The 25,702-nt window shown below is 39.1% G+C and overlaps 1 protein-coding gene across 3 annotated transcripts in view; it reads left to right on the forward strand.

Annotated features, from left to right (window-relative positions):
- The window catches only part of LOC111160860 (contactin associated protein like 5), an 823,942-nt gene that overhangs the window by 173,518 nt on the left and 624,722 nt on the right, over positions 1–25,702 (forward strand). For all 3 annotated transcript variants that reach the window (XM_022524243.1, XM_022524244.1, XM_022524245.1), the window contains 2 exons: positions 4,973–5,077; positions 23,631–23,824. In XM_022524243.1, the coding sequence (XP_022379951.1) occupies positions 4,973–5,077; positions 23,631–23,824 (299 nt within the window). The remainder of the gene's footprint in view (positions 1–4,972; positions 5,078–23,630; positions 23,825–25,702) is intronic.

Raw genomic sequence — 25,702 nt, forward strand, 5'->3', positions numbered from 1 at the left:
CTTTACCTTTTAATTAACGTGATAGAAGACCTTTAGTATGTAACCGTACATATATACTAAGGAACAAATAATCCCCACTTCTTCAGACTGAAAATATCAAACAAAATGCTTAACTTGAGGATCCACACAAATATTCATAAGGAAACATCACTTTTATTTATCTGTTCTTATTTTTTTCATCCTTCCTTTATGTTTTCTTTTCTTCTTGATGTTAAAGTTGTTGAACTAAGAAGACAAGAAAAATAGAGAAGATATTCAAATTCTTTTTAAAATCCTATGCTACTCTTTACTGTTTTTTCTGTTATCCAGAAGATGCAACTCTGGCCTTCCTTTTGCACAAAGAAAGTTATTTGTTAAACAGATGTTATAAAACATAATATAATAATGATCGCTGGACTTATGCAGATGTAGCAGGTAACTTTGAGCTAGCAGTCACCATTTATGAGTAAGGAAACCTGAGCTTTTGTCTAGGTTAGTCCATCAGTGAACTGAATAATCCTTAACAGCCTTGTCATCTCTCTAAACCCTGAAGTCCTCATTTGTAAAGTGAAGGGCTTGAATTTCACCACTTCATAGGTTCCTTGGGTTTTGGTATCCTCTTAGTCTATGAATGTAGGGCTAAGTCATTTATGGATGAGAATTGTGTTGTTCAGCAGTTACTGATTGGAAAGAGCTGAGTAACTTTCCATCATACACGTAAGCATGGATTTTTATCTGCTTGGGCATCGGATAGAGTAGAAAGTGGTCTTAATGTCATAAAGGAAAAAGGTAAAGATGGAAATGAAATTATCTGCTGAGGAAAATGGAGAATTAACAAATCACATGTGAGTAAGGGTTTACATTTTTTAATAATAGCTTTATAACTTTATCTCCTTTTTGCAAAAAAAAATTTTTTTAAAGATTTACTTATTTATTTGAGAGAGAGCACTTGAGCAAGTGTGGGAGGGGAAGAGGGAGAGAGAATATCAAGCAGCCTTGTCACTGAGCATGAAGCCCAATGCGGGGCTCGATCTCAGGACCCAGAGATCAGAACCTGAGCCAAAACCAAGAGTCTGACACTGAAACAACTGAGCCACTCAGGCACCCCTGTAAAAAGTCTTTTAAAGATAAGCCCCACCCATGGGATTTTTCAGAGTTTTGTTTTGAAAATATTCTACGATGCCAATGCATCCATTAAGTGTGAAAAATGACATTCTAGTAAAATTATGAAGGTCTATCTCAGGTTGTGTGTTCTCTTGAAAGTTTGACTTTAGTCCTTTGGTATATTTTCCCCAAACTTCAAACATCTCTCTGCCCACCTGGGTTTATTCACCCTCTCCTCTCTCCTCATGTAAATACAGATAAACATCCACCGTACTTTTGGAGGAACTGACTGATAGATTTAGCAGTGTGCAGACACATTGTCAGAAAGCAGAGATGTGAGTGGTGCCTAAAATGTAATGACAACACGGGTTTGCTTATTTAAAGCCTGCAGGAATGGTGGAGCAGATGGTGCTTTGTTTCTTTCCTTCCCATCCATGTGTTTGGTGTGATGTTGGCCCAGGCTCTGCAAGGCTGCCGATTCACAGAGAGGGAGGACTGCCCTGTGCAATGTTGTTCTCACTCTCTGGTGATTCTTTACACCCTCTTTTCCCGTCCATTTCATATTCTCCTTCTCATCTGGCCCTTTGTCAATGTTTAGTGCAAAAGAGTTATTGGTGACATCAATTATTGAGCAGGTATTGTGATCTACAATGTCTTAGAAATAAAATTGTTGAAATGGTTGTTTTTGATTACTGCAAATATTACAGACAATTCATATAGTGCTTCCTGGTTTCATTCTATATTTTATCCTTTAAAGGGGGTTTCTCCCATATTTTCCCATATCTTCTCATTCTGTTTGTTCTAAGATGGTGTTCTGGCTGGATATGTCAGAGATGACTCTCTTGATTTTGCAGACAAAGAAGTTGCTGCTTTAGTATATTTGAATGCATTAACTGGAGTCACCAAAGCAAGAGAAGAAACCAAACTAGAATGATGAACTCTTAGCTCTAGCCTTCCTGATAATTTCCACTATCCCCGACTGCCCCAAATCATGAATTAAAACATATATAAACTGTTCTCATGTATGCTAGATCATTTCTCTTCTGCTTTAAGAATAGGACACATGTCTAAAAATAATACACACTTTTGGAATTAGAATGGCTACATGGACAAATTCTTAATTCCCAGTGACCAGGGTTAATTTGATTAGAGGCCTGGTCTATTCTCAATTTAGGTGACATAAAGAAGGCAAACGGAGCTATGTACTGGCTGTGGAGGAGAGGTCTTTCTTCCTTTCTGATGTGAAATTTTCCCATTATTTTCATTTTTAAGGATAGAACAAAATTTCAGCCGTGTTCTCTAAAAGCCACTCTTGCAATGCACAAGGTTCGTGATGAGAGGAATCCTGAACAATCTCCTCTGGACCTTCCCTTTAGCAAAGACTGTTTATGATAAAGGTTGCTAATCTTCCAAGTGGAAACACTGACCCCACAAACTGAGATACAAGGAAGATACAATTCAGAAGAGGAAATGGCCATTGGGGAAAATGGCAGTTGGGGTCACAAGGCCAGGAAGCTTTGGAAGCTAACCTCTCCCTGAGGCCAGCAATTTGTGAAAGAGGAGACTGCATAGGGCTGGAGGAGACAGAGCAGATCACTTGCCTGGATGTCTAAATAGTTGGGTCCCCATTTTACTGGCTTGGGTGTAAACTTGGTGAAATTCCCTTAAATGTTCTCATCAGTTTTATCTATCTATCTATCTATCTATCTATCTATCTATCTATCTACTCTTTCTATTTCTCAATGGTCTCTGAGCTCTGTGAGGTCTAAGATTCAATTTTACTCAACTCTCTCTCCAATGCTTGTTCAAGTTCAAGAATAAAGTATGTCCTTATAAATATTTTTTGGACTGAATTAAATTGAAATGGTTAAGTCACTTCTATTCCTACTTTAAGGGAAACATGGGGTTAGGGGCACAAAACTCAAATATGTCATTGGCAACATATTGAAAAATCCTAAGGACCCAATAAAAATGGTAACATGGCATTGTACATGTTATATGTTTAAGGAATACTTAAATGTATAAATGTATAAACATGGCACTTTAAAAAAATCTTCAATTTGCTTGTGGAAGTGGGTGTCAGAGGGTTCTTAGCTATTGAGAAGTAGTGTGAGAACTGTTACCTGAAATTGGAGGATGGTTTAACTACAGTTGCAGACAGTTGTGGCTCATAGCATAGCTGTGAAGTATGATGTTGTGTGGTGTTTGATGTGTGCATGTGTACGGGTGTATTGTATTTCCATGGGGTCAGTTCCACTGAATTCAGTTTCCTGTATTTACCTAATGTTTTCTGATGATGAGATAGGTATAGGCAAATGTAAGATTTGCATCACATCAAAATTGTTTGCTAATATATAAATAGTGTAACCAATCTGCGTTTCCAAATTAACATATTGGAAGTGCGTATGCACCTCCCTGCACCTGCATCTTATGCCTAGAATAAAGCAGCCCTGAGTTCTGCTTTCTGTTTGCAGAATGACCATAACTGCAGAGGTGTCCTTGCTGTGATTTTTATGTCATTCCTCCTTAGTGAAGATCTGGCTCTGTTTTGTGTTTGTCAAGTACCTCAAAATATTTTTCAAACATTTGTGTTTGGGGAAAAACTCAAAATACACTTTGCCAGTTGATTTTTTTTTAACACATTTAACCAACAAAAATTTAATCCTTATGTTTCTCATTAATTTTCCTGGAGTTAGATGAAATAGTCCTCTCTAAGAATTTTCTAGATAAACAAACACTCCTATCCAATGTACATTAAAAAAAAAAAAAGACTCGCTTTTTTTGAGAACCTTTAATACACAAAGTTTGCCTTCAAATTAAATGACATAAAGTCATGTTTGCATGAGTATGTCTAGATTCAATGGCATGATTTTGCAGTGTTCTGAAAAGCCAATTGTGTACAGAATGGGAAAATAGGAAAAACAGGTTGGTACTGTTGTGTGAACTAATTCTGTCCTTTCTCCCTCCCTCCCTTCCTTCTTTCCTTTCTCCCATGACCATCCATTTCTTTCAACAAACCTTTATTGAAGGCTTACTATGTATCAGATTGTTTGCTAAAGTCCCACAAAGTGTGTGCCATTTAGTGTAAGATGCAAACAAATAAATGATTACAGAACATTTGTATGACCAGTTTGCTCTGTGGAGAACAGGGTCCTCTGCATGAGATTGCATGGTCAATCTGGAAGAGCAGGTCTGTGTTGCCAAGATCACATCTCCCCATGGCCCCACCCTGTTCCACATTTGGACAGCATCAAAGAAAATTTAGAAAGCCTATCTGTCGCATTAGGGTAGGCTGGAAGGGCTGCTTCTGAAGTAAATATCAGATTCAAGATTGTACGAGATTGGGGGCTCTTCTCCTTCACTTTGTGGGATAGAAAGAATTATTAGAATTAGTCTTTCATTTTCCAAACATTTCGCACAACTGGGAGTGAGACATTCTAAATCATTCTATCCATCTAGATACATCTATGGCAGGACTCCTTAGGGACTGAAGATGTGAGAGCAAGTAAACAATTTTATCTTCCCTTCAGTAGTCTCCTTCCTTCTAAAATAAGCTCAATAGCCATAACTTGAGGCTTTGTTCAAGTGGTTGATTAAAGGAGCAGATGATAGACAAATCAGTGAGATTTCTGGCCACACCATTTTCTGGTGTTGTGACCTTGGACAAACTTCTTAACATCTCTGAAAGTCAATGTCTCCAACTATGAAAGAAATGTTTACCTGTCTTTCAGGACTGTGAGGAGTCAATGAAATAGCACATGGAAATGGGTCATACTGGCCTTGTTCAGAGCAGTAGTTAGTAAATGATAATGGGTAATGCCATCATTCCTCTCTTTAGGGGCTATATCTTGCTAATGGAATTTGCTTTCTTTCTTTCTTATCTTTATAGACAACTGTGATGACCCATTAGCATCCCTGCTCTCTCCAATGGCTTTTTCCAGTTCCTCAGACCTCACGGGTACCCACAGCCCAGCTCAACTCAACCGAAGAGTTGGTGAGTAAGGTGACTGAAACTCTAAAGGCAAGTGCTGAATAAGCACAATGTGGGGAAATGGAAGAAAGAGAGCAGTTTCCTTCACTGGGATCATGTCCAAGAGCACTTTCAGAAGAAGAACGGGAAGAGAGGGTTAAGATGGAATTAAACTCTGTTTCCCTGTGCATAATGGATATCAAACTATGCCAATTCTATCTCCCCAACCCACACTATTCTTGATTATTATGAGAGGCCTTGGTGAAATTAAGGTTTTTTTTTAATTGCTTTCTTTTTATATTTCATATATCTAACATAAATAGCTACCAAAATATATTATCACTGAAGCATGTTTATAATAAACATGAGTTAAATCTACCGATATAGTCCCTTCAATAACTTCAAATTTTACAATAAAATGAATGTCACTAATTTTAAAAATATGTAGTACTACTAAATAAAAGTAAGAAAATGCAAATAACTTGCAAGCTTACCAGCTAGAGATAACTGTGGTTAAATGTTGGGTGTGTATCTTTATCATGTATGATGGAAGTAATAGCAGGAAACACTTAACTGATGTCTAAGGCAAAATGTCTTTAACATAATGTTGGGTATCTAGATAGATATATTTTAGTCAGATTTGGTTAATTTTTATGATATATATTCATTTAAATATATATATACATATATATAGCGCTATGTAATTGATTTTTTAATTTTTAAAGATTATTAAAATTTATTTTTTTACTTTTTAAAGATTATTAACATCTTGATAATATTTATATGTTTTTATCTCACTAGAGAACATTATAAACTCTTTCTCAAGTTGAGAAAAAATGTACATGCAACTTCAAGAGGTATTCTGATCTGTTAGAGTTCATGTTAATTATTCCTAATTATATCTTCTCATTGATAATATGAGGCACATCATATTAGTAAAATTTCAAATATTGGCCCATATTTGCTTTCTGGAATAAGTTATAATTGGTGATTGTGTTATAGATATAATATGCAGAATGATTTAACTTGTCAAATTTTATTGTTTTAACTTGTTGACATTTTAATTTATAATTTTGAATTTTCATTATTCATAAGAATGATTTGTAATTTTTGTTTGTATATTTGGTATCTCTTTAGTACTATATTTTATAGGTATTCTGTTATAATGGGATCAGTAATTTAAGTTAGCAAGTTATATGGTCTTGTTAAGAAAGGAGTTTAAGGGGACGCCTGGGTGACTCAGGTAGTTAAGCCTCTGCCTTCGGCTCCGGTCATGATCTCAGGGTCCTTGGATCGAGCCCCACATCAGGCTCTCTGCTTGGTCGGGAGCCTGCTTCCCCCCCCCCCGCTTCCCTCTCTGCCTACTTGTGATCTCTCTCTCTTTCTCGCTCTGTCAAATAAATAAATAAATAATCTTTAAAAATTAAAAAAAGAAGGAAGGAGTTTAAGAATGCTATAAGAGACTCTTAACTAAGAAAACAAATCGAGGGTTGCTGGAGTGGAGGTGGGTGTGGATGGGGTAACTGGATGAGGGACATTAAGAAGGGCATGTAATGTAAGGTGTTATATGCAACTGCTGAATCACTAAATTCTACCCCTAAAACTGATAATACACTACATGTTAATTAAATTGAATTTAAATTAAAAAAGTAAATAAATTTTAAAACAGAATTCCATTCTATTTTTTTTTAAGATTTTATTTATTTGACAGAGAGAGATCACAAGTAGAAGGGCAGAGAGAGAGAGAAGAAGGCTCCCTATTGAGCAGAGAGCCCAATGTGGGGCTTGATCCCAGGACCCTGAGATCATGACATGAGCTGAAAATAGAGGCTCAATCCACTGAGCCACTCGGGTTCCCCAAGAATGCTATTCTAAAGGAAAAAAGAACAAATAATCAATGACCCAGCAGGAAAGTATTAATAACAATTGTGTACTAATAAGAATTTCATAAAGCATTTCACCTATATTAAGGTATTTTTTCTTCAGAAAGATACTGTAAGATAAGTAGTAGTACCTTTTAATTTCAGATAGGGTTCCTGAGGCTCAGAAAAGTTGTATAACTTGCTTAAAATCACACAATTACAAAGGGGAGATGCTTTGATTCAAATCCAAGTCATTCGAAACATAGGTTTAGCTCCTGATCACCCCATGAGCTAATTGGTTCACTAACAAAGGTTTAAAAGGGCTATATTAGTGCAATTGCCTGGTCATAGGGTAGGTCTATTTTTAATTTTTTGAGGAATTTCCACACTGTTTTCCAAAGTGGCTGCGCTATACCAACTTGCATTCCCACCAACAGTGTAAGAGGGTTTCTCCACATCCTCTCCAACGTTTATTGTTTCCTGCCTTGTTAATCTTTGCCATTCTAACTGGTGTAAGGTGGCATCTCAATGTGGTTTTGATCTGAATTTCCCTGGTGGCTAATTATGATGAACTGGAGGAGAGTATGCTGAGTGAAATATGTCAAGCAGAGAGAATTAATTAGCATATGATTTCACTTACTTGTGGAACATGAGGAATAACATGGAGGACATGAGGAGAAGGAAAGGAAAAGTGAATTGGGGGAAATCGGAGGGGTAGATGAACCATAAGAGACCGTGGACTCTGAGAAACAAACTGAGGGTTTTCAAGGAGAGGGGTTGGGGGATGGGTGAGCCTGGTAGTGGGTATTAAGGAGGGTATGTATTGCATGGAGCACTGGGTGTTGTACATAAATGATGAATCTTGGAACACTACATCAAAAACTAATGAGGTATTTTATGGTGACTAACATAACACAATAAAAAAAATGTAAAAAAATAATATTAGAGGTGTGGCTCAGTGGGTTAAAGCCTCTGCCTTCGGTTCAGGTCATGATCCCAGGGTCCTGGGATCGAGCCCTGCATCAGACTTTCTGCTTAGCGGGGAGCCTGCTCCCTCCTCTCTCTCTGCCTGCCTCTCTGCCTACTTGTGATCTCTGTCTGTCAAATAAATAAATTTTTTTTTAAAAAAGGAACTTATTTCATTAAAAAAATATATATTAGAAGGAGACTTGGAAACAAATTATCCAGAGTTCGAATGCTGCCTACGGCATTTACTTACAAGCTCTGTGATCACCTTCCAGTCACCTCTCTGCACTTGACCTTAGTTCTTTTTCTGTAAAGTGGAACAGTAACGCCTGCCTTGACACATTGTATGCAGATTGAGGAAGACTTTCACATTCAAAAGATACTTCTCCCTGAAGGGTAGAGAGCTGGACCGGAGCATGGAGGTCTACTTGCCAGTTTGGGAAGAAACACAGCTTGGAAGATTTTAGTATGTGTTTCCGATGGGACATCCAGGGCCAGAGTTTGTCCCAATCCCATCCAACTCTACAGTAGCAAAAAGTCATTACTAGTAGCACCTGGGCAGTTTCTGGGGAAGCAGTGAGTCTGATCATATGCCAGCTTGTCCCCTAGTGGACAGATACTGACAGAGCGCAGTTGTCTCTCCTCCAGTTTATTATAATTATCCTGCTCACTAGAGAATCTGGTGCCTGAGACCAAGAACAGCATGAGTGTGTATAGAGAGGATGTTGCTCTCTCTTTCTTCTCTCAACTAGAGTTTACATCAGCATGGCCATGCAGGAGATTCAGTCTCAGAAAGTTGAGACACATTGGCCTAGAAGTCATCCTCTAGCACAACTGCCAGGGCTGGCAGCCTCCCCTTCATTCCCTGGGTCCAACCGTTGCCCTCAGGGGGAATTTAACACAGCCTCAAGGAGAGGTTCAATCACTGGTTCTCATCCACGAGCTACACATTTGAATCACCTGGATAGGTTTATAAGTAACACTGCCTGAGCTCATACCTCAGATATTCTGAATTAATTGTCAGAAATGGGGCCCAAAGGTGGATACTGACGAAATAAATAAACACAAGATTTCCAGTTGATTCTAAAATATAACAAGAGTTCCAAACTGATAAGTTGAATGAATTTACAAAGAACAAAATTTTTCTATTAATATTTATTGAGCACCTACTATGTACTAGGCACTCTGTTAGAACTGTAGCACATAGTGGTAAAAATAGGCACAAATCCTATTCATAAAGAGTTTACATGGATAATGTAAATTAGCATATAAGTAATTAATAGCTACCATTTTTGTCAGTGATAGTATTGATGTCATTATCTTTATATATAACATAAATAATGTGCATACATATATATATATAAAAATAGGATAGAGAGCCAATATAGATGCATATAGTTACACACACACACACACGTACACACCGAGTCAAATATAGAGAAAGAGGTGAATATATGCAGGGTTGGAGATACATGCACACACACACACACACATACACAGAACCCCATATATTAGGATATATATATTCATATGTGCATATACACACATATAGTAATATGTATGTGTACATATGCATACACATATACTATTTATACAGAATATATAAATATATAGCATGCATTATAATAAAACATAAGTTATGTTAATATTATTAAGAATAGATTGTTGTCATGAATTTTCTAAATATTGAGGAAGCTAATTTTTGTTTAGTTTGGAAATGTTAGTATGGTAATGACTTTTTTCTCCTGTAAAAACAGACTTACATGCTGTCTGTCCACTGAAAAAGCCTAGAAGTATTATATATCTTTATTTAATGAACACTCTTTTCTTCATGTCTTTCTTTAAAACTTGTCTTTTATTTTAAAAGAGGAAGAACATTAAATATGCCCAGAAATGCAAACTGTTCTGCATGGTTTGAAACCTAGGATACATTCAGATATACTGGAGATTTCAAAGAACATCTTGGTTTTAATTTGAATTCTCCATATATGTTTTATTAATTAATTAATTCATTCATTCATTTTTAAAAGATTTTATTTATTTGAAAGAGAGAGAGAGCATGAGGGGTGGGAGTAGGCAAAGAGAGGAAGAAGCAGGCTCCCTGCTGAGCAGAGAGCCGGAAACAGGGCTTGATCCCAGGATGCCAAGATCATGGCCTGAGTCAAAGGCAGACGCTTAACTGACTGAGGCACCCAGATGCCCCAATTGCTGGATATTTTTTTTCTTAACATACTCCCGTCATTCATTTGCTTATTCATTCATTCATTCACTTACCGTATTTCATGAATTCCTTCTACTCTGCCTCATTCAGATTTCTATACGTTTATAAAGAATCTTCCCGGTAGGCCACCCAAGATGAAATCCAGGTTGTAAAAATCTTGACTTCCATGAAGCTATGTCTCTCTCATATGGAGTGTGCTCAACAACATTCTCACAGCTATTCACTGTTGAGCTATTTCCCAAAGAGCAACTTAGACAAGTCCTGAGCACCATTTAAAACTGCCGACTCCAGGCAACCACATATACCTTTGGCATACACTGAACATAGTAATGAGGACCACTTTACCTCTCATGTGTGCTCAGAACTTAAGCACACACATCTCTGACCTATACACAGGGGGAAATGCTGCCCTGCTGTTAAGTTTGTCATGTCGGAAGCAGGGATCCATTCAAAAGTTCAAAAGAAGACTATAGGAAAGTGTGCTGATGAGTACTCTCAGACCCTGAGTGAAGCCGATGTCACGAGTTCTGTCAGTGACAAAGGAATCTTTCTGAGAAAAACATGCCCTTGGAAACAACCTTTGCCCTGAGGTACTGTGGTGGAAGCCAAAATCTGGGCAACCCACCAAACTGGGAGGGAGACTGGGTGGTGAGCGCCCGCTGCAATAGTGTTGACACTGCTCTCTCGTCTAGGGAAGCCAAATAGAGCTTTTGTTCTCTTCCTCCACACATCCTTCAGCCCTTTCTCATTCATACACAAAGAAAGAAAAAAAAAAAGAGAGAGAGAAAGAGAGAGAGAGAACTAATTGCTTAAGAAAAACTGACAAAATATATTAAGCAGGAGGTCAGATCACTATTAAGTTACCAAATCAAGCTATACAATTGTGGCTTAGGAGGCATCTAACTTTATCCAGTGTGATTTGTTTTGTGGCAAGAAAGCTTTTGATCTGGGCTTTAAAGTCAGCTAGGCTTGGAGAAGCCCTTGCTGTCAGTAGAAAGTGCGGTGCTGGGTGCACGGCGGGAAGCTGCTCAGCTGTGGCTTTGACCTGATCGAGAGTGAGAAGGTTTTAAGTTACTTTACAAGATTAAAAGGCAAATAAGAACAGACATCTCTGGCCCCGTGAGAGGAGGGGTTCATATTTTTCTTTCCCTATCGCTCTTCCCTTCATACACAGTTTTGTGAACAATTACCTTTACCATTTATTCCTTGAAATTTTAATCTCTCTTCCTCACTTGACATATTTTTGAGATGCTTGCCTGTGTAAGTTGAGATGGTATGTTTCTAGCATGACAATTTGTTGCCATGGAGAATCTGATTTTTTTTTATGTCAAGGCCTTTTTAACTTCCTGGGCTCGTGGACCAGTGAAGAGGCTCAAAACCCTTGCCCCCATTTAGCACAGATTCCATGCACACTTTTTATTTTCTCCTTGGACAACACTGGTTGCAAAAACCTAAAGACCCCTGAAGGTCTTTGGAAGTTGGTTTTCGGTTTCGTGTCACTGGTCCTTCTATAAGGAGAAATGGATTCAGAGCAGTTCAGGCATCAGGATTCTCACAATTACAGTGGTATTGGCTATCTGGGGACTTGTTCCAGATAGCCAGGTGACAGTCCTGAGGACCCATTGTCACAGGCAGCACCATGATGCCTGCTTGCAAACGACAGCACCAGTCTCCCACCTGAATTGATCGAGTCAGACGTGATACAGATATCATCTAATCTGTTTAAAAAGACAGTGAGATGGGCAGAACTCTGCCGCTGCATTTCTTCTCCTCCACTTGAAGGGTTCTTCCCTTCTTTTCAGTGTCCCACTTTTTTTTTTTTAATCCTGCTCTCACTGCCCCCACCCCCAGCGTGACCAGAGTCAAGTTCTGTGCTTTCCTTTGTGACCTTATGCTCTCCTCGATATTTGAAGTAAGTGTGGACTCTGTGGATCCTGGGGCATCACCTGGGAGCTTGTTAGACATGCAGAATCTGAGCCTCCGCCCCCAAACATCTGATCAGAACCTGTGCTTTAGCCAGAGTTGCATTTACACAGACTTCTGATCATATGCCTCTTCAATTCTTAAACTCCATGCCTCTTTCAGCTCAGGATCTCAGAGGTGGGTGCTGGGGGATGGGAGGAAATCAAAGTTATCCAAGTTATTATGAAAAAGAAACCATGCTCAAAACCAAGAAGTAGAAACTTAAGCTCTATTTGTGTTGTCATATTGGTACTCTAACACAGTTGGTATCATGCACATTTTTAAGAATGAGGAAATAGACTCAGAGAGGTTAAGTCACTGATTTTTAGGATAGGCAGCTAATTAGCATAACATTCACCCCTTTCAGGTCATTTTGGCATTTCAGGTAGTATTGCCAGTATTTTAACCACAAAGACTGGATTTTCAGGCATCAAGAGAGAAAGAGAGATATGGACACCTGTGCCTCCTCCATGCCCCTGAAATCACACTATGGCCTAATAGATCTGTGGGCAAAATTAACCTTGACCTAGATATTTAAACAATGCCCTAGGCCTCTTCTCTGACTAAGACAGCAATAGATCATTGAGAGATACAGAATAGATATTTTCTGGTATTTAACAGGAGCCTCAGGACCCTGTTTCAATGCAGACAAATTGAATGTGATGACCCTCTCTCTATTCAGCCAGGATAACTGCAAAACACAATGATTTTAAGAGAGGAGAACCATGAACACTTTTGCTCCCTAATAATACAATTCTTAAGAGCTTCTAAACATCAACATTCAGCAAATTGAGAGTGATAGATAAACCCATGTAATTGATGCTTTACTTTTGCTTCTGATGGCCAGTCACTTCCTTTGAAATGCCAAGCTGAGATTATTTCTAAGTAGCACTCTGTAAAATGCTAGCTCAAGCAATCACCGATCTGATACCACTAATACTTTGCAAAGAGACAAGGTCTTCAGTTTGCCAGTTCACTGAATTTAACTTAAAGCATTGTAACTTAAAAATATAGTAATGCAACTAAGAGCGGGGTAATTAATGACATACATTTGTCTAGTGATGACAGTTTACCATTGTATTTGCAATGAAGGTCACACACAGATGGAAATAAGTTCTATTTGAATAGCATATTGTATAGTGGATACTTTTGCTTTGTTTAACCTGGAATAGTTAGAGTCCACTCAATTCCTTTGTTTAAAATCTATCTAGAAACTTTTCACTTAAGACATTGTGGAAATGGGATGCCTGGGTGGCTCAGTTGACCTGCTTTGGCTCAGGTCATGATCCCAGGGTCCTGGGATCAAGTCTTGCATCAGGCTTCTTGCTCAGCAAGGAGCCTGCTTCTCCCTCTGCCTGCCCCTCCTCCTGGTTGTGCTTTTACTCTCTCTCTCCCTCTTTCTGACAAATAAATAAATAAAATCTTTAAAAAAAAAAGACATTGTCTAAATGCCATTAAAAAGATGAGCTAAGGGTTATTGAATCCACCATATGGAGTGAAAATGGTAACATATAACCAACCTCAAGAAACCAGAAAACAAGAGTAAATATAAACAAACAGTTCATCTTTCTCCAGGATTCCTGTTTAGATGCTCCATATTCTGTGGTGGTGACTTTCCTGGGGCCCCTTTTGAGAGTCTCAAACTACACTTCTCTTAGAATTTATGCAATCACTTACTTGTATCTGGACTTTATTTTGCTAATCAATGTACATGTTTGATAAAAGTTCAGATTTTATAAGAGAATCCATGTCATTTGTTTGCTAAGGACTTGCTTCTAATCAATCCCTTCCACAAAATATTCAGAGCAATCGGTATTCTCCCTGAGATATCTCTGTTAGGGTAAATTTGTGTGCAAGTAACGGAAAACAGAAAAACTCGCTAGCTTGGAAGAAAAACCTCAATAATGTGAAAAAATATTAAATAATCGAAGTTAGGTGCATGGAGATTGAGAGTTGTCCGTACTTTTGTTTCTTGAACAGCACAGTAGTTGCAAGGGTGTTCACCTTGGAGTAGTTTGTTAAGCTAAATATTGGGTTTGTGAGGTTTTTCTGTATCTGTGTTTTATTCTACTTTAAAAAAAAAAGAAAAGGAATACATATTACCCTACATCAAAGGAAATCCTCAATGAGCACCAGGCTCCAGGGCTGGTGGATTCAGTTCAGCAATGCCATCCTCACAGCCCACATCCTTCTCCAGATAATAATACGCCCACCCCCATCTCAGCCAGATTCAACAACATTCTGGGAAACAGAAAGCATGGAGTCCTAATGCTTGCTTTTAAACCATCAAATTCAATTCTTCAGAACAGCGGCATGCTGAATATCACCTCAGAACTTGTTAACAAAAATATAGATTGTCTGGACTTAACCCAGACCTGCTAGACCAGGAACTCTGGCAGTGGGACCTAAGAACCTCTGTTTTTCCAAGCCCCTCGACTGGTTCTGATATACTCAGGTTTGAGAACCATGGAGTAGAACTGTAGAGTAGAGACACTTCCAGGTCCAAGTCTGCCCAACCACTCAGCTTTCACATCACCAGCAGTTTTTCTCTGTCCATTTAGCCATAATCTGATCATATGTCCACTCCTTGACCCAATCACTGTCAAGGGTGGTGGAATTACCTTCACTGGGTTTAGACTAATAATCTGATAGGGAGTAAGAGAATAATTAATAAGGTTTCTTCTCTCTCCTCTGTGTGTGTGTGTGTGTCTATCTTGACCTGTATCTCCACGATTTTGGAGGGTTACACAGCACATATTCCAGCCAAAGGAGTAATTTCCTATGGGTTGAACTGATGCCATAATTAGTTTTTGGAACCCAAAATGAAGCTTTTGAAGTAACAATTAAATACACTTGTATTTAACCATTTGGGGGCCTATGTCATAAAATGTATGAGTAGACAAATATTATCTTGATCCTTGATTCTTGCTAGAGTGGACACTGAACTATATTATTTTTATAGAAGTAGAGAAATTACTTGCCCAAAGTCACGGAGTCAAAAGTAACTCTTTTAACTCAAGCACCAGACTTAGACTGGGCACTGTCTTTCAAACAAAACTGCCCCAGGAAGCCAAGATAAATGTAATATGTGAACTGTGCAAAAAGTATGCTGTTCATGGAGAGAGAAGTTTTAAGTGGTAATGCCAACAATATGAGATTTGCAGGTTTAAATGACTTTCAATTCCACAGCTCTGTTTTCCCTTCAAAAATCTTGGGAGTGTCACTTTTTTCTCTATATGCCTAAAAATAGGAAGAGTGTCTTCTCTTGCTCCTCAATCTTTTATATTGCTTTGCTCATGGATGGAATTCAATAATTATATATCCATTAAATGAGGAATAAATAATCCACTAAAAGCACCCCCAGGCCTGAGTACCGATGCGTAGAGTTAAATTGTATTGATCTGACAAATTAAATAGAACTCAGCTTCCACCAGTTTATAAGAGAAATTCTAGAGCAGTACTAGCCAATAGAAAGTTCTGCAAGGATGGAATATTCTTTAGCTGTGCTATCTAAAAAGGTAGCCACTAGCTTATGGAAATGTGGCTAAGGCTACTTCAGAACCTAAAGGTTAAGACAAGCTAATTCAAATTTAAAGAGCTACATGTGGTTAGTATCTACCACATTGAACAGCATAGTTCTGCAGTCTTTTCACATTTTATATACATGACCTTCTCACCTGAGTGTTTTTATGTGTATATGAATCAATCCTTGGCCTGCAAGAGGCATAAATGTGAGATATCCTCCTTGGGACTGACCTCCAAAATTTCCAAGCCCCAAATGCCTTCCTGCTGATTTCTCTCACTTCCCGTATAACTTCTGAACTGTGAAATGCTCAGCCTGATGTACTTTTTTGATCAATGAGGTCCTTAATGGCTACACTCTTCACAAGGGAAGTACTCACTGTAGGACACCACAGCTATCTGAGTAGTGAGCACCAGAACCCTTCAGAGTAAAACACAGCTCTCTCTGATAAACACAGTCACATAGGTGCGTGTACAAGTGTACACACTATAGCAAGGGCTGTTGGAGCCCATATCTCACGGACCTCACCACTTCCAGTACAAGGACATCTTAGAAGCTGGCCTGTCATAGAACTTCTGATTCAAATTATTTGTGGGGGAGTTATTTCTGGAGACAGGTTGTGAGGGATAGGAGAGGGGAATGCTAGCAAGAAACATGGTCTCAACTGAAGCCTTGCTTCCTTCTAATGTCAGAAGGAGGTTCTGGACCACAGATTGCACCACAAGTATCAGCCATGTCTTGAGACAACTGGATTGACTTTAGGAACTGTGTAGCAGTCCCTCACTGGCTGAGATGAGAACCAGGAAGTGGCAGCTTCCTGGGCAAGCATGCTTCTGCTTGGCTAATGGGAAATCTCTGGAGAAGGGGACAGACAGTTCTAGTTGTCAGCCTGCATCCTCAGTTGGGGGATGAATCCATCAGCTAAGGAAGACCACAGAAGAACACTTAGGATACCTTAGGATCTCCCCCCAACATTACCACTTTCAACCCCAACACCTACACCTTCTTTACTCTGCCTGAAGTCTCTCTCTCTCTCTGCTGTTATTTTCAAGCAGTATGGGACTCAGTTGTTATATTTATGATTTATGATAACACACTCTGGTAATAGAACCCTAAGTTGCATCCTGCACTGATGGGATTAAGTTCATCCATAGGAAGGCTCGCTTGCTGATGTGCCAAGGATTGGCTCTCCTTCCTTCCCTGTCTCAGCTCCATTTGCCTAACCCAACTTCCTGGGGTCATTTTCCAAAGAAACTATTGACACTCCAATCCATGCTTCATAATTGACTTCTGGGGAACCTAGCCAAGTCACACACAGAGAGCCACTGTTGCCCCAACATTACTCTTGAGGCAGCCTCAGTTATGACTGGATCTGAATCGGACCCAGACTCTCCCCTCCCTTTCATGAGTCTCCTCTTATAATCTCCTTTGGTCTTCTCTGCAAATTGGCCTCAATAGGTCCACTTCAGGTTTTTGTTTTGTTTTGTTTTAAGATTTTATTTATTATTTATTTGACAGAGAGAGACAGCAAGAGAGAGTACAAGCAGGGGGAGCAGCAGGCAGAGAGAGAAGCAGGCTCCCCGCTGAGCAGGGAGCCTGATGTGGGGCTCAATCCCAGAACCCTGGGATCATGACCTGAGCTAAAGGCAGACACCTAACTACTGAGCCACCCGGGCGCCCCACACATCGGGTTTTCCTACAGGTTTTATCAGTTTTGAAACCTACAGGGTGTTTGGCCAGGTTCCCACTTTCTTTATCCTCAAAAGGCTCTTCAGTGCCTGAATAAATGCGCAGGTAGAAGTGGGGGAGTCCTGGCCAGGGCTGGCCTGAAACGCCCAGGTCCTACCATACCTGCCCAGCAGAAGGACGATGATGCCCAGGCTTCCAGAAAACATCCCACCAGCCTCAGAAATCCCTGCCCAGCTACAGGTCCTGCTATAAATTGATGATAACATCTCTGTACATGGAGGTTTAGGAAGCCCTCCTGAGTGCTTTGTGCAAGTTTGTGAATGTTGTTATCACTCTTACCCATACTGTATAACATTAAATATTTATGGAACAATGTCTCTGCCTTTCTCATTGCCATCTCTAGGTAGTTTTGTCCCTGAAAAATCTTGAACCTTTGCTTATATGGGCATGAAATATTTAATACTTAATGATGCGACTAATGATTCAAGCTCACCTCCCAGTCGTTAGTGACAATGTACCTGTAGCTTTTGAGAGTCTTGTGTAAATCTGGGGGAAGGCACGTGCCTAAGAAACCTATTCCCTGCAGGAATTATTTTAGGGCTTTTAAAAGTGGCTATGTGCTTCAAACAGAGTAGGTGTGAAAATGCTGTGTGTATGCGTGTGTATGTGATGATTCTAGTTCCTGTTGGTCTTGTACTAAATGGACTCTTTTTGAATAATAGTTGTAAAAATTCTGCTGAGTAGAGGGCTCTATATAATCCATCTTGTGCCCATTTCCAGTGTGTGACACCAATCCACTCTCATTTCCTTTTCTGAGTTAGAAGTGGAAATAAGTGTAGAAGCTGAGGAATTTCTCCATTTTCTACCAGTTATTCTGTTTCATGCTTAGAGCCTCTCTAGCATGTGAAGTAAGGAATAAGCATCATGGTATAAAGGGCTGAGGAGGTTGCTGCTGGGAGTCAGAAGATCTGTTTCTCTTGTCCTAGTTTAAACCTTCTTTAGAATTCTCCATAAGGATCATTTCTAAGGCTGAAGACCCTGGTCCCTGTTGGAACCTCAGGTAGGGATGAAGCATCGGAAGAACTGGGTTGGAGAACAGTCTCTCACCACCATTAGCTGGTTGACCCTCCAAGGCTGCTTTATTCTTTCATAAATGGAAATTAAAAATACATTGCTGATTGCTGTAGGAATCAGGTAAGATATTCAAAACAAAATCTGAAGTGTGAATTATGTTTCTCATGAGAATCGCTATTTTGGAAAAGAAAAAGAAGCAGGAGGAAGGTTTTCTGTCCATCCTGTTTGGAGGCGGTATTGCCAAGTGGTTAAGTTTGGGCTCTGGGTCCTGGTTTTGTGGTTTCAAATCCCCTGTTCTGCCACTTACTAGTTGTGTGATCTTGGAAAAGCTGTCCAACCTTTCTGGCCTCAGTATCACCACCTGTAAAATGGGCATAATGATATCTATCATATAAAGCTACTGTGTCAATGATTGAGTCCATGTGTGCCAAGTACACCGGGGGGTTGCTGAGCACTTAGCAAGGACCATATGTCAGCTAATCGTGTGTATGAATGAACACTTCAAGGTTTTGCAGGATAGGTGTGATGAGAAGGAGCAAAAGGGTTAACTGGGAGGGTAAACAACTATTCAAGTAAGAGCTGAGGTGGATATTTCTCAATCCACAGTTTTTCAGATTTCCTTGCCAATTGTTAAGTGTGAGTTTAACTACACATCTGTGTTTGGTGTGGGGACTTGGGTGACAAATGAGACAAGGGTGTTCATCTTTAGATCCAGAGGCAATTCCCGGTAGTTATTTTTTGTATTGTTTCTGATCATCAAAAATAGCATGTTGGATTTAAGCTATTTTGGACCACTATATAGCTAAATAAAGCAATCCTTAATGGTAAAATATTAGAACTGAAATTGTAGAGGTGGTCTCATCCAGTTTTTCCCAAACCATTCAGCATGCCAGGAACAACTTCCTAAAAAATTGGATTCCTAGGTTAGGCCCTGGAATAAGTCATCAAGGAGAAGGCCCAAGAATGTGTACTGTCATCTTCTCAACACCTCAAGGTGTTTCTGATGATTGAACCCCTTTGAGAATTTCTCATCCAGTCTAACCTTGCGAGCAGAATAATATCTTGAACCAGGTCTCTTGGCTCTCAGCCCATAATCCCCTTTTCCCACCCTCTTCCTAAAAGTCACATAAGGCAAATGTAATGTTCAGGGCTTGGGCTGTGCTAAAATATAACGTGAAAATCATTCAGGATCCCATGTTTGAAAACTATTGGAGGGGCACCTGGGTGGCTCAGTGGGTTAAAGCCTCTGCCTTCAGCTCAGGTCATGATCTCAGGGTTCTGGGATCGAGCCCCGCATCGGGCTCTGTGCTCAGCAGGGAGCCTGCTTCCTCCTCTCTGCCTGCCTCTCTGACTACGTGTGACCTCTCTCTCTCTCTCTCTCTCTCTCTCTGTCAAATAAATAAAAAATATCTTTAAAAAAAAAGAAAACTATTGGAAAATTCTAGATGATATTAAAATCTAAAGCGAAGTTAGTTTTCCTCTAAAATTAAAATCTTCCCTTAACTTTTTATTAGATTCTCTTAAATTCAAACTGCAGGGATTGTGGGAATTGCGGCTCATAGTCATTTATACCTCAGCCACATTTACAGGCAGCACTGCCTTAGTTTAGGCCTTTGACACATGTATCTGTGTGTACGTTACACCCCACTTTAGAGAATAATTCAGAAACAGAAAGCTAGTGTGGGCACGGTATGTGTTTAGAGTAGCTGCAAATAGTATCTTAGGCTTCTCTCATCATTTTGAAAACACACTTATTGTTTGGTGCAAGGAACAAAATGTTTGCCATAGCAACCATGGCAACCCTAGATGCCTGGTCTATTAGCTGTAATGCAGGGAACATCTTCAACAGCAGGAAAAGAGTTCTTGGCAATTATCACCCAGACAGTGTCCCTCTGTTTTTTTTTTTTTTTTTTAAAGATTTTATTTATTTATTTGACAGACAGAGATCACAAGTAGGCAGAGAAGCAGACAAATAGAGAGAGAGGTGGAAGCAGGCTCCCTGCAGAGCACAGAGCCCGATGTGGGGCTCGATCCCAGGACACTAGGACCATGACCTGAGCCGAAGGCAGAGGCTTTAACCCACTGAGCCACCCAGGTGCCCCTGTCCCTCTGTTTTAAGAGCTTAGGTTGAAGCTTCTGGGTTTGGAACATTTTTAACTCGATGTGTTAATGAAGGTGAACAGCAACAATTCTATTTCAGCTAATTTCAGGGTGATTAATAAGCTACGGATTCTACTGTGGGCAAAAGGGAGATGTGATTTTCTTTAGAAAAATTTGAAGAAACCTTTGCATTAACTCTCTGTCTTTTGTTTTAGTTTGGTTTGGTTTTTGGTCAGTCTTCTGTGATTTTTTGTTTTGCGCGGTGACAGGGAGAGTTCCTTGTCATTTTGCTTTCTCTCTTCCAATCTTAACAAAAATTCTTAACATATATGAGGATGATAATAATTAGAATAAATGAAGAAAAAAATCCTAAAACATGACTAGGAGGTCTGGCTGCTGATTATTGAGGATAAAAGAGGAATAGTTAAGGTCTGAGGATTTTGATTTCAAAAATAGTGATGATCACATAAAAAGTCACAAGTTGTCACCAGCTGTTCAATTGCTATATGTATTCTTTAGGCAATAAACCACATAAATATGAATAATGCGAGTCTCCATTTATGTAAGAAAGACATACTGATAACAGAAAATATGTTCTAGGCCAAAAGCATAAAAGGATGAAATAACTCATAGTTTCATCACTCAGAAGAAATCACCATATAAATTTCTCTTTGATCATGTTTTAACACATGATATATAGTTTATACAAACTTGCATTTTTTCACTTAAGAAGAAAGAGACCCCATGAAATGAGCAGGAGGAGAAATTGAATGGAAATAAAGAATAGGCTTAAAATTGTTTTGGACTTAAAAAAATTTTTTTTTATTTTTTTGAAAGTAAATGCTCTTCTTAAGCCTCTCTGTCAGTTGTGAGAAGTTGAGAGAAGGTAGTCAGGGCTGGAAATTGTGGACAAGTTAGAAAAGACAGAGCTGTTAGACAAAATGTACTTCTGGGTCTGGCATGTCAGAATCTTTGCTCAAATGCCTCCGCCCTATGCCTCTCTTCTGTATTGATTTCCTGGGTTTTGTTTTGGTTTTTTTGTTTGTTTTTTTTTCTGCTGAAAAAAAAATTTTTTTTCTGAAACTTTTTTTTTTTTCTGCTACATAATAGTCTCAAAGAGCAATGCTTGAATCCCAACTGTCAGGTGTTCCAAACTTGCTGGATCTCAGTTTCCTGAACTATATACTGGCAATTGCGCTATTTATCTTACAGGATATTATGTATGTTTTAAAGTAGGCTGAATTGCAGTATCAAAAAAGTTCTAATCCACAATGTCTTGAGCAACGTAGATGCTTAGTTCTTATTCACATTATTATTTGGGGCAGGCATGCAAGTAGACAGATGCTTCCTTCATGTGATGATATGGGAATCCAAGATCTTTGCATATTGTTGTTTTGCCATCACCTCGGGCCTTGGTGCCAACTGCATCCATCAGTCATAGAAGGGGAAACAAGTGGGGAAGAGACCAGTTGGCTTCTAAGTGGTATGTCTTCCTCCTACTCCTATCTTGGTTAGAGAGAACTTATCTCTGTGGCTATAAGTATGATAGGATGGAGAGCTGAAAATGAAATCAAGCTTCATACCTACCCGAGAGGAAGAGAAATGGATATCAGGGAAATCAGCCATATCTGCCACTGTATCTGTGTCTTGCAGAACACTTAATAAAACACATTCCGTAATGGGTGCTGAGCATGTTCCATCTCTTCCTTTCCCTGCATTTCAGTCTTCTCAGGAAAGTGAAAAAAAAAAAAAATCAAACCAAAGCTTAACAGCAGTTGCTATTAGGAGAGAATCAGCACATACCTTACAGGATGTGCCTATGACTAAAGTAGGGTTCACTTCATGTCCTCCATCTCCTGTGCCTACGTGTCTGCTTCCATCAATGATGAGCTATCTACACCAGGGAGCCAGGGCTCAGAAAAGTTCTCTATTACCAGGAAGAAATCCCATTGATTCCTTCTGAGATCGTGAGAAAGTAGACCAGGACATTACTAAAATAATTTTAAATGACATAGGTTGAAATCAAAAGGGATTTATCGATTAAGTTCTCTAAAGTGAAAGTGTAATTAACTCACCAACTTGATACGCTGAGCAAGGTGCTTCACAGAGGTGTTGTTTCCTTCTCATCCCCATCCACGGCATACACATTCTGCCCTTCCAGGATTCCACTGAGGATTTGGAAGATTTGTTAACTCTTGGGTCAGTGAAAATGATTATAGACCTCATTATTACCATGTGAAACAATTAGAGAAGACTGAGGCCACAAGTCTTCCAACTGTGCAAGAGCTAATATTGATCTTTTGCAGAGTTCCAGGATTTTTAAGGCCCAGAGTCTTTTGTCCCATGTAAGAATGTTCCTGTGTGTCAAGTATACTGAATCCCGTGTAGATCCAGAAACACGGCACACTGTCTCATGTCCGCTGAGATTTTGTGCATGCTGTTCTCTTGGCCCTGTTTGATCTCTCCAATGTTTTCTCTCTTTGACCTTGTTTGCCTGCAGTACGGTCATACTTGCTTCGGGCTTCAGCTCTACTGTCTCGTCATCACTATCTCAAGGCCTTTCTGTCACCTACAGAGAGATTCTGTCCTCTGAGCTCCTATTGTACCTTGTGTTTGCCTTTTATAAGGCTTCCTATCACATCAAATTGCATATTTTTGTTTGCATGTCTTTCTTCAGTATCCAGAATGCTCCAGGTGCTCAGAGAACATCAGTTGCATGGATGAGACAGAGTCAAAGATATAGTCAATGGTCTTTCATTTTTGTATCCACAGCAAAAATATCTGGGCCTTGGTAGAGGGAGGGATAAAAGAGTGGAGAAAAGAAGGAAGGAAGGAGCTCTCCGTTAGGCAAAGGATAGAAAGCATGTTACAAGATTAAGGTTGTAAGAGAATAAAAATAAATAAGTAGTACCGATTGTACTAGGAATCCAAAAAATAGAAACTAATGCCCGAGGAAAGACAGGAAGAATTATGGAAGGGACAGCATGGGTTTGAGATGAATCTTGAACCATGGAAGGGAATAGTGTGGAAGAGGAGAATGGAAATCAGGCCATGCAAGGATGAGCAGGGCGCTTTGAGGGGTAAAGACATCTTAGCGGCACACCATTTCATTCTCTTTGAGAGCTGAAAGTTGCAGCCATGGGGAATGTTACTACAAGTCTCTCTCTGATCTTCTTCCAGGAACTGGCGGTTGGTCCCCAGCAGATTCCAATGCTCAACAGTGGCTCCAGATGGACCTGGGAAACAGAGTGGAGATTACAGCAGTGGCCACGCAGGGAAGATACGGAAGCTCTGACTGGGTGACAAGTTACAGCCTGATGTTCAGTGACACAGGACGCAACTGGAAACAGTACAAGCAAGAGGACAGCATCTGGGTAGGACATCTTTTCTCTTCCAATGAATGAATCTGAGATATAATAATGGTAACCAGTGAGCATTTCTATCATTTTCCTCTACTCAGATTGTTGATAGCTTAATAACTGTGGAGTGCCCATTCAGAAATAATTAGATGGTATATGAGTCCTCCTTCCAGCATGGTTCCAGTTCCAAGGGAAATTAGGATGCCTGTTGGAAAAAAAAAAAAAAAAAGTGTTTTCCTCTTCTTCTGGTAACCTGAGTAACTCGATGACCGGGTCTCAATTCTTCATCTATAAAAACAGAAGGATACTGTAAGGGTCTGATTTTTAATGAAAACGTATTGATTTATTGAGCATGTATTTATTCACTCACCTGTTCATTATGTATCAGACACTTCACATACCCTCTAGTGACCCAGCAAGCTCAGTTATGTAATGCAATCAACGTTGAACAATTTGTAAAATCTCAGCCTGAGAATCTATAGTCTGGTCTGACGTTATAGCCACTGTGCTCAACAGCCTCTATTCAAGATTTGAAAACAATTAAAAGGTTTAAAAAGACAAGACAAATACAAAATGTAGAATCATTTTGTCATTATAAATATAAATGTCATTATAAATAACATCACTTAGGAAGTGAAGGACAGTGTGCTCTAAGTTGTGAAAAAGAAATTTCCTCCCCACCCCAAGGTCTAAACTCTTGACCTTCAGGTGTAATGAAAGGCTGTCCCCAGACTGAGGTTAGAAAGGAAGGCAGAGACACTGAGCAAGAGGCATCTGGAGGAGGCTTCAGAAACTGATGCACTGAATGAAATAATGTGTTTCTTTATGTTGCTTACAATTTATGGAAAAAACATCTCCAAATACTTATTTTTTGCTAAATGTACATACTATGTGAAGATGTGGCAATTGATAGACTAATCTGTCTTTCTCATATTCTCCCTACTTGTTTCCCCCTTAAATTAATGCTAAGCATGGTTTCAAATTACTATTGTCTATGCTTTTCTGTGTTGGCTCTACTTTGGTTGGAAACAGATTTCTATTTTATGTTCATTGCTATTTGATAATCGTCTACTCATCAATATTGCTAATTGAAAATAATAGTGAAGTTAGGATTGAGATTAGTTATGGTAGATTGAATCTTGAGAATACTATTATTATCATGTTTATTCTAGGTTGCCTGTATATTAAGTTGTAATATTTACAAGGAATATGGATTTTCTACATTTTAAAAATTGGATTTTAAGGGGTACCTGACTGGCTCAGTCAGAATAGCATATGACCCTTGATCTCAGGATTGTGAGTTTGAGGCCCACATTGAGGGTAGAAATTACTTAAATAAATAAAACTTAAAAAAGTTTTTTTAAATAGGGCTTCAGGGGACCATTCCATTTTTTCACTCAATTTTGAAGCCTCCATAAATTTTTACAGATTTTTTGTTTTCTTTTGTCTTGCTTTTAGTTTAAAATGAAAAATAAGCACACCTTCCATTTTGAAGAACAATTTTAAGGTTTTATTTTGACTTGAGAAGGACAAATAAATGTGGGGTTATTTATTTTCTTTGACATTTTCGAACAAAACTGGTTGTTTTTCAGAATGAAGTTTTGAATTATTTTGTCTAAATATTTTTATTAAGGTATAACTGATATGCAATATCGTAGTCATTTCAGGTATACAACATATGAGTCAATATTTGTCTAAATTGCAAAATGGTTATCACAAAAAGTCCGGTTACCATCTGTCACTATACAATACTATTGTCCGTAGGATATTATTGTCTGTATTCTCTATGTTGTACATTACATCCCTATGACTTCTTTATTTCTTAATAGGAAGATTGTACTTTTTGATCTCCCTCACCCATTTTGTCCATACCCCAACTCCCTCACTTCTGGC

The sequence above is a fragment of the Enhydra lutris genome, unplaced genomic scaffold (assembly GCF_002288905.1).
Source record: "Enhydra lutris kenyoni isolate GAN:26980312 unplaced genomic scaffold, ASM228890v2 scaffoldscaffold78, whole genome shotgun sequence".
Taxonomy (NCBI): domain Eukaryota; kingdom Metazoa; phylum Chordata; class Mammalia; order Carnivora; family Mustelidae; genus Enhydra; species Enhydra lutris.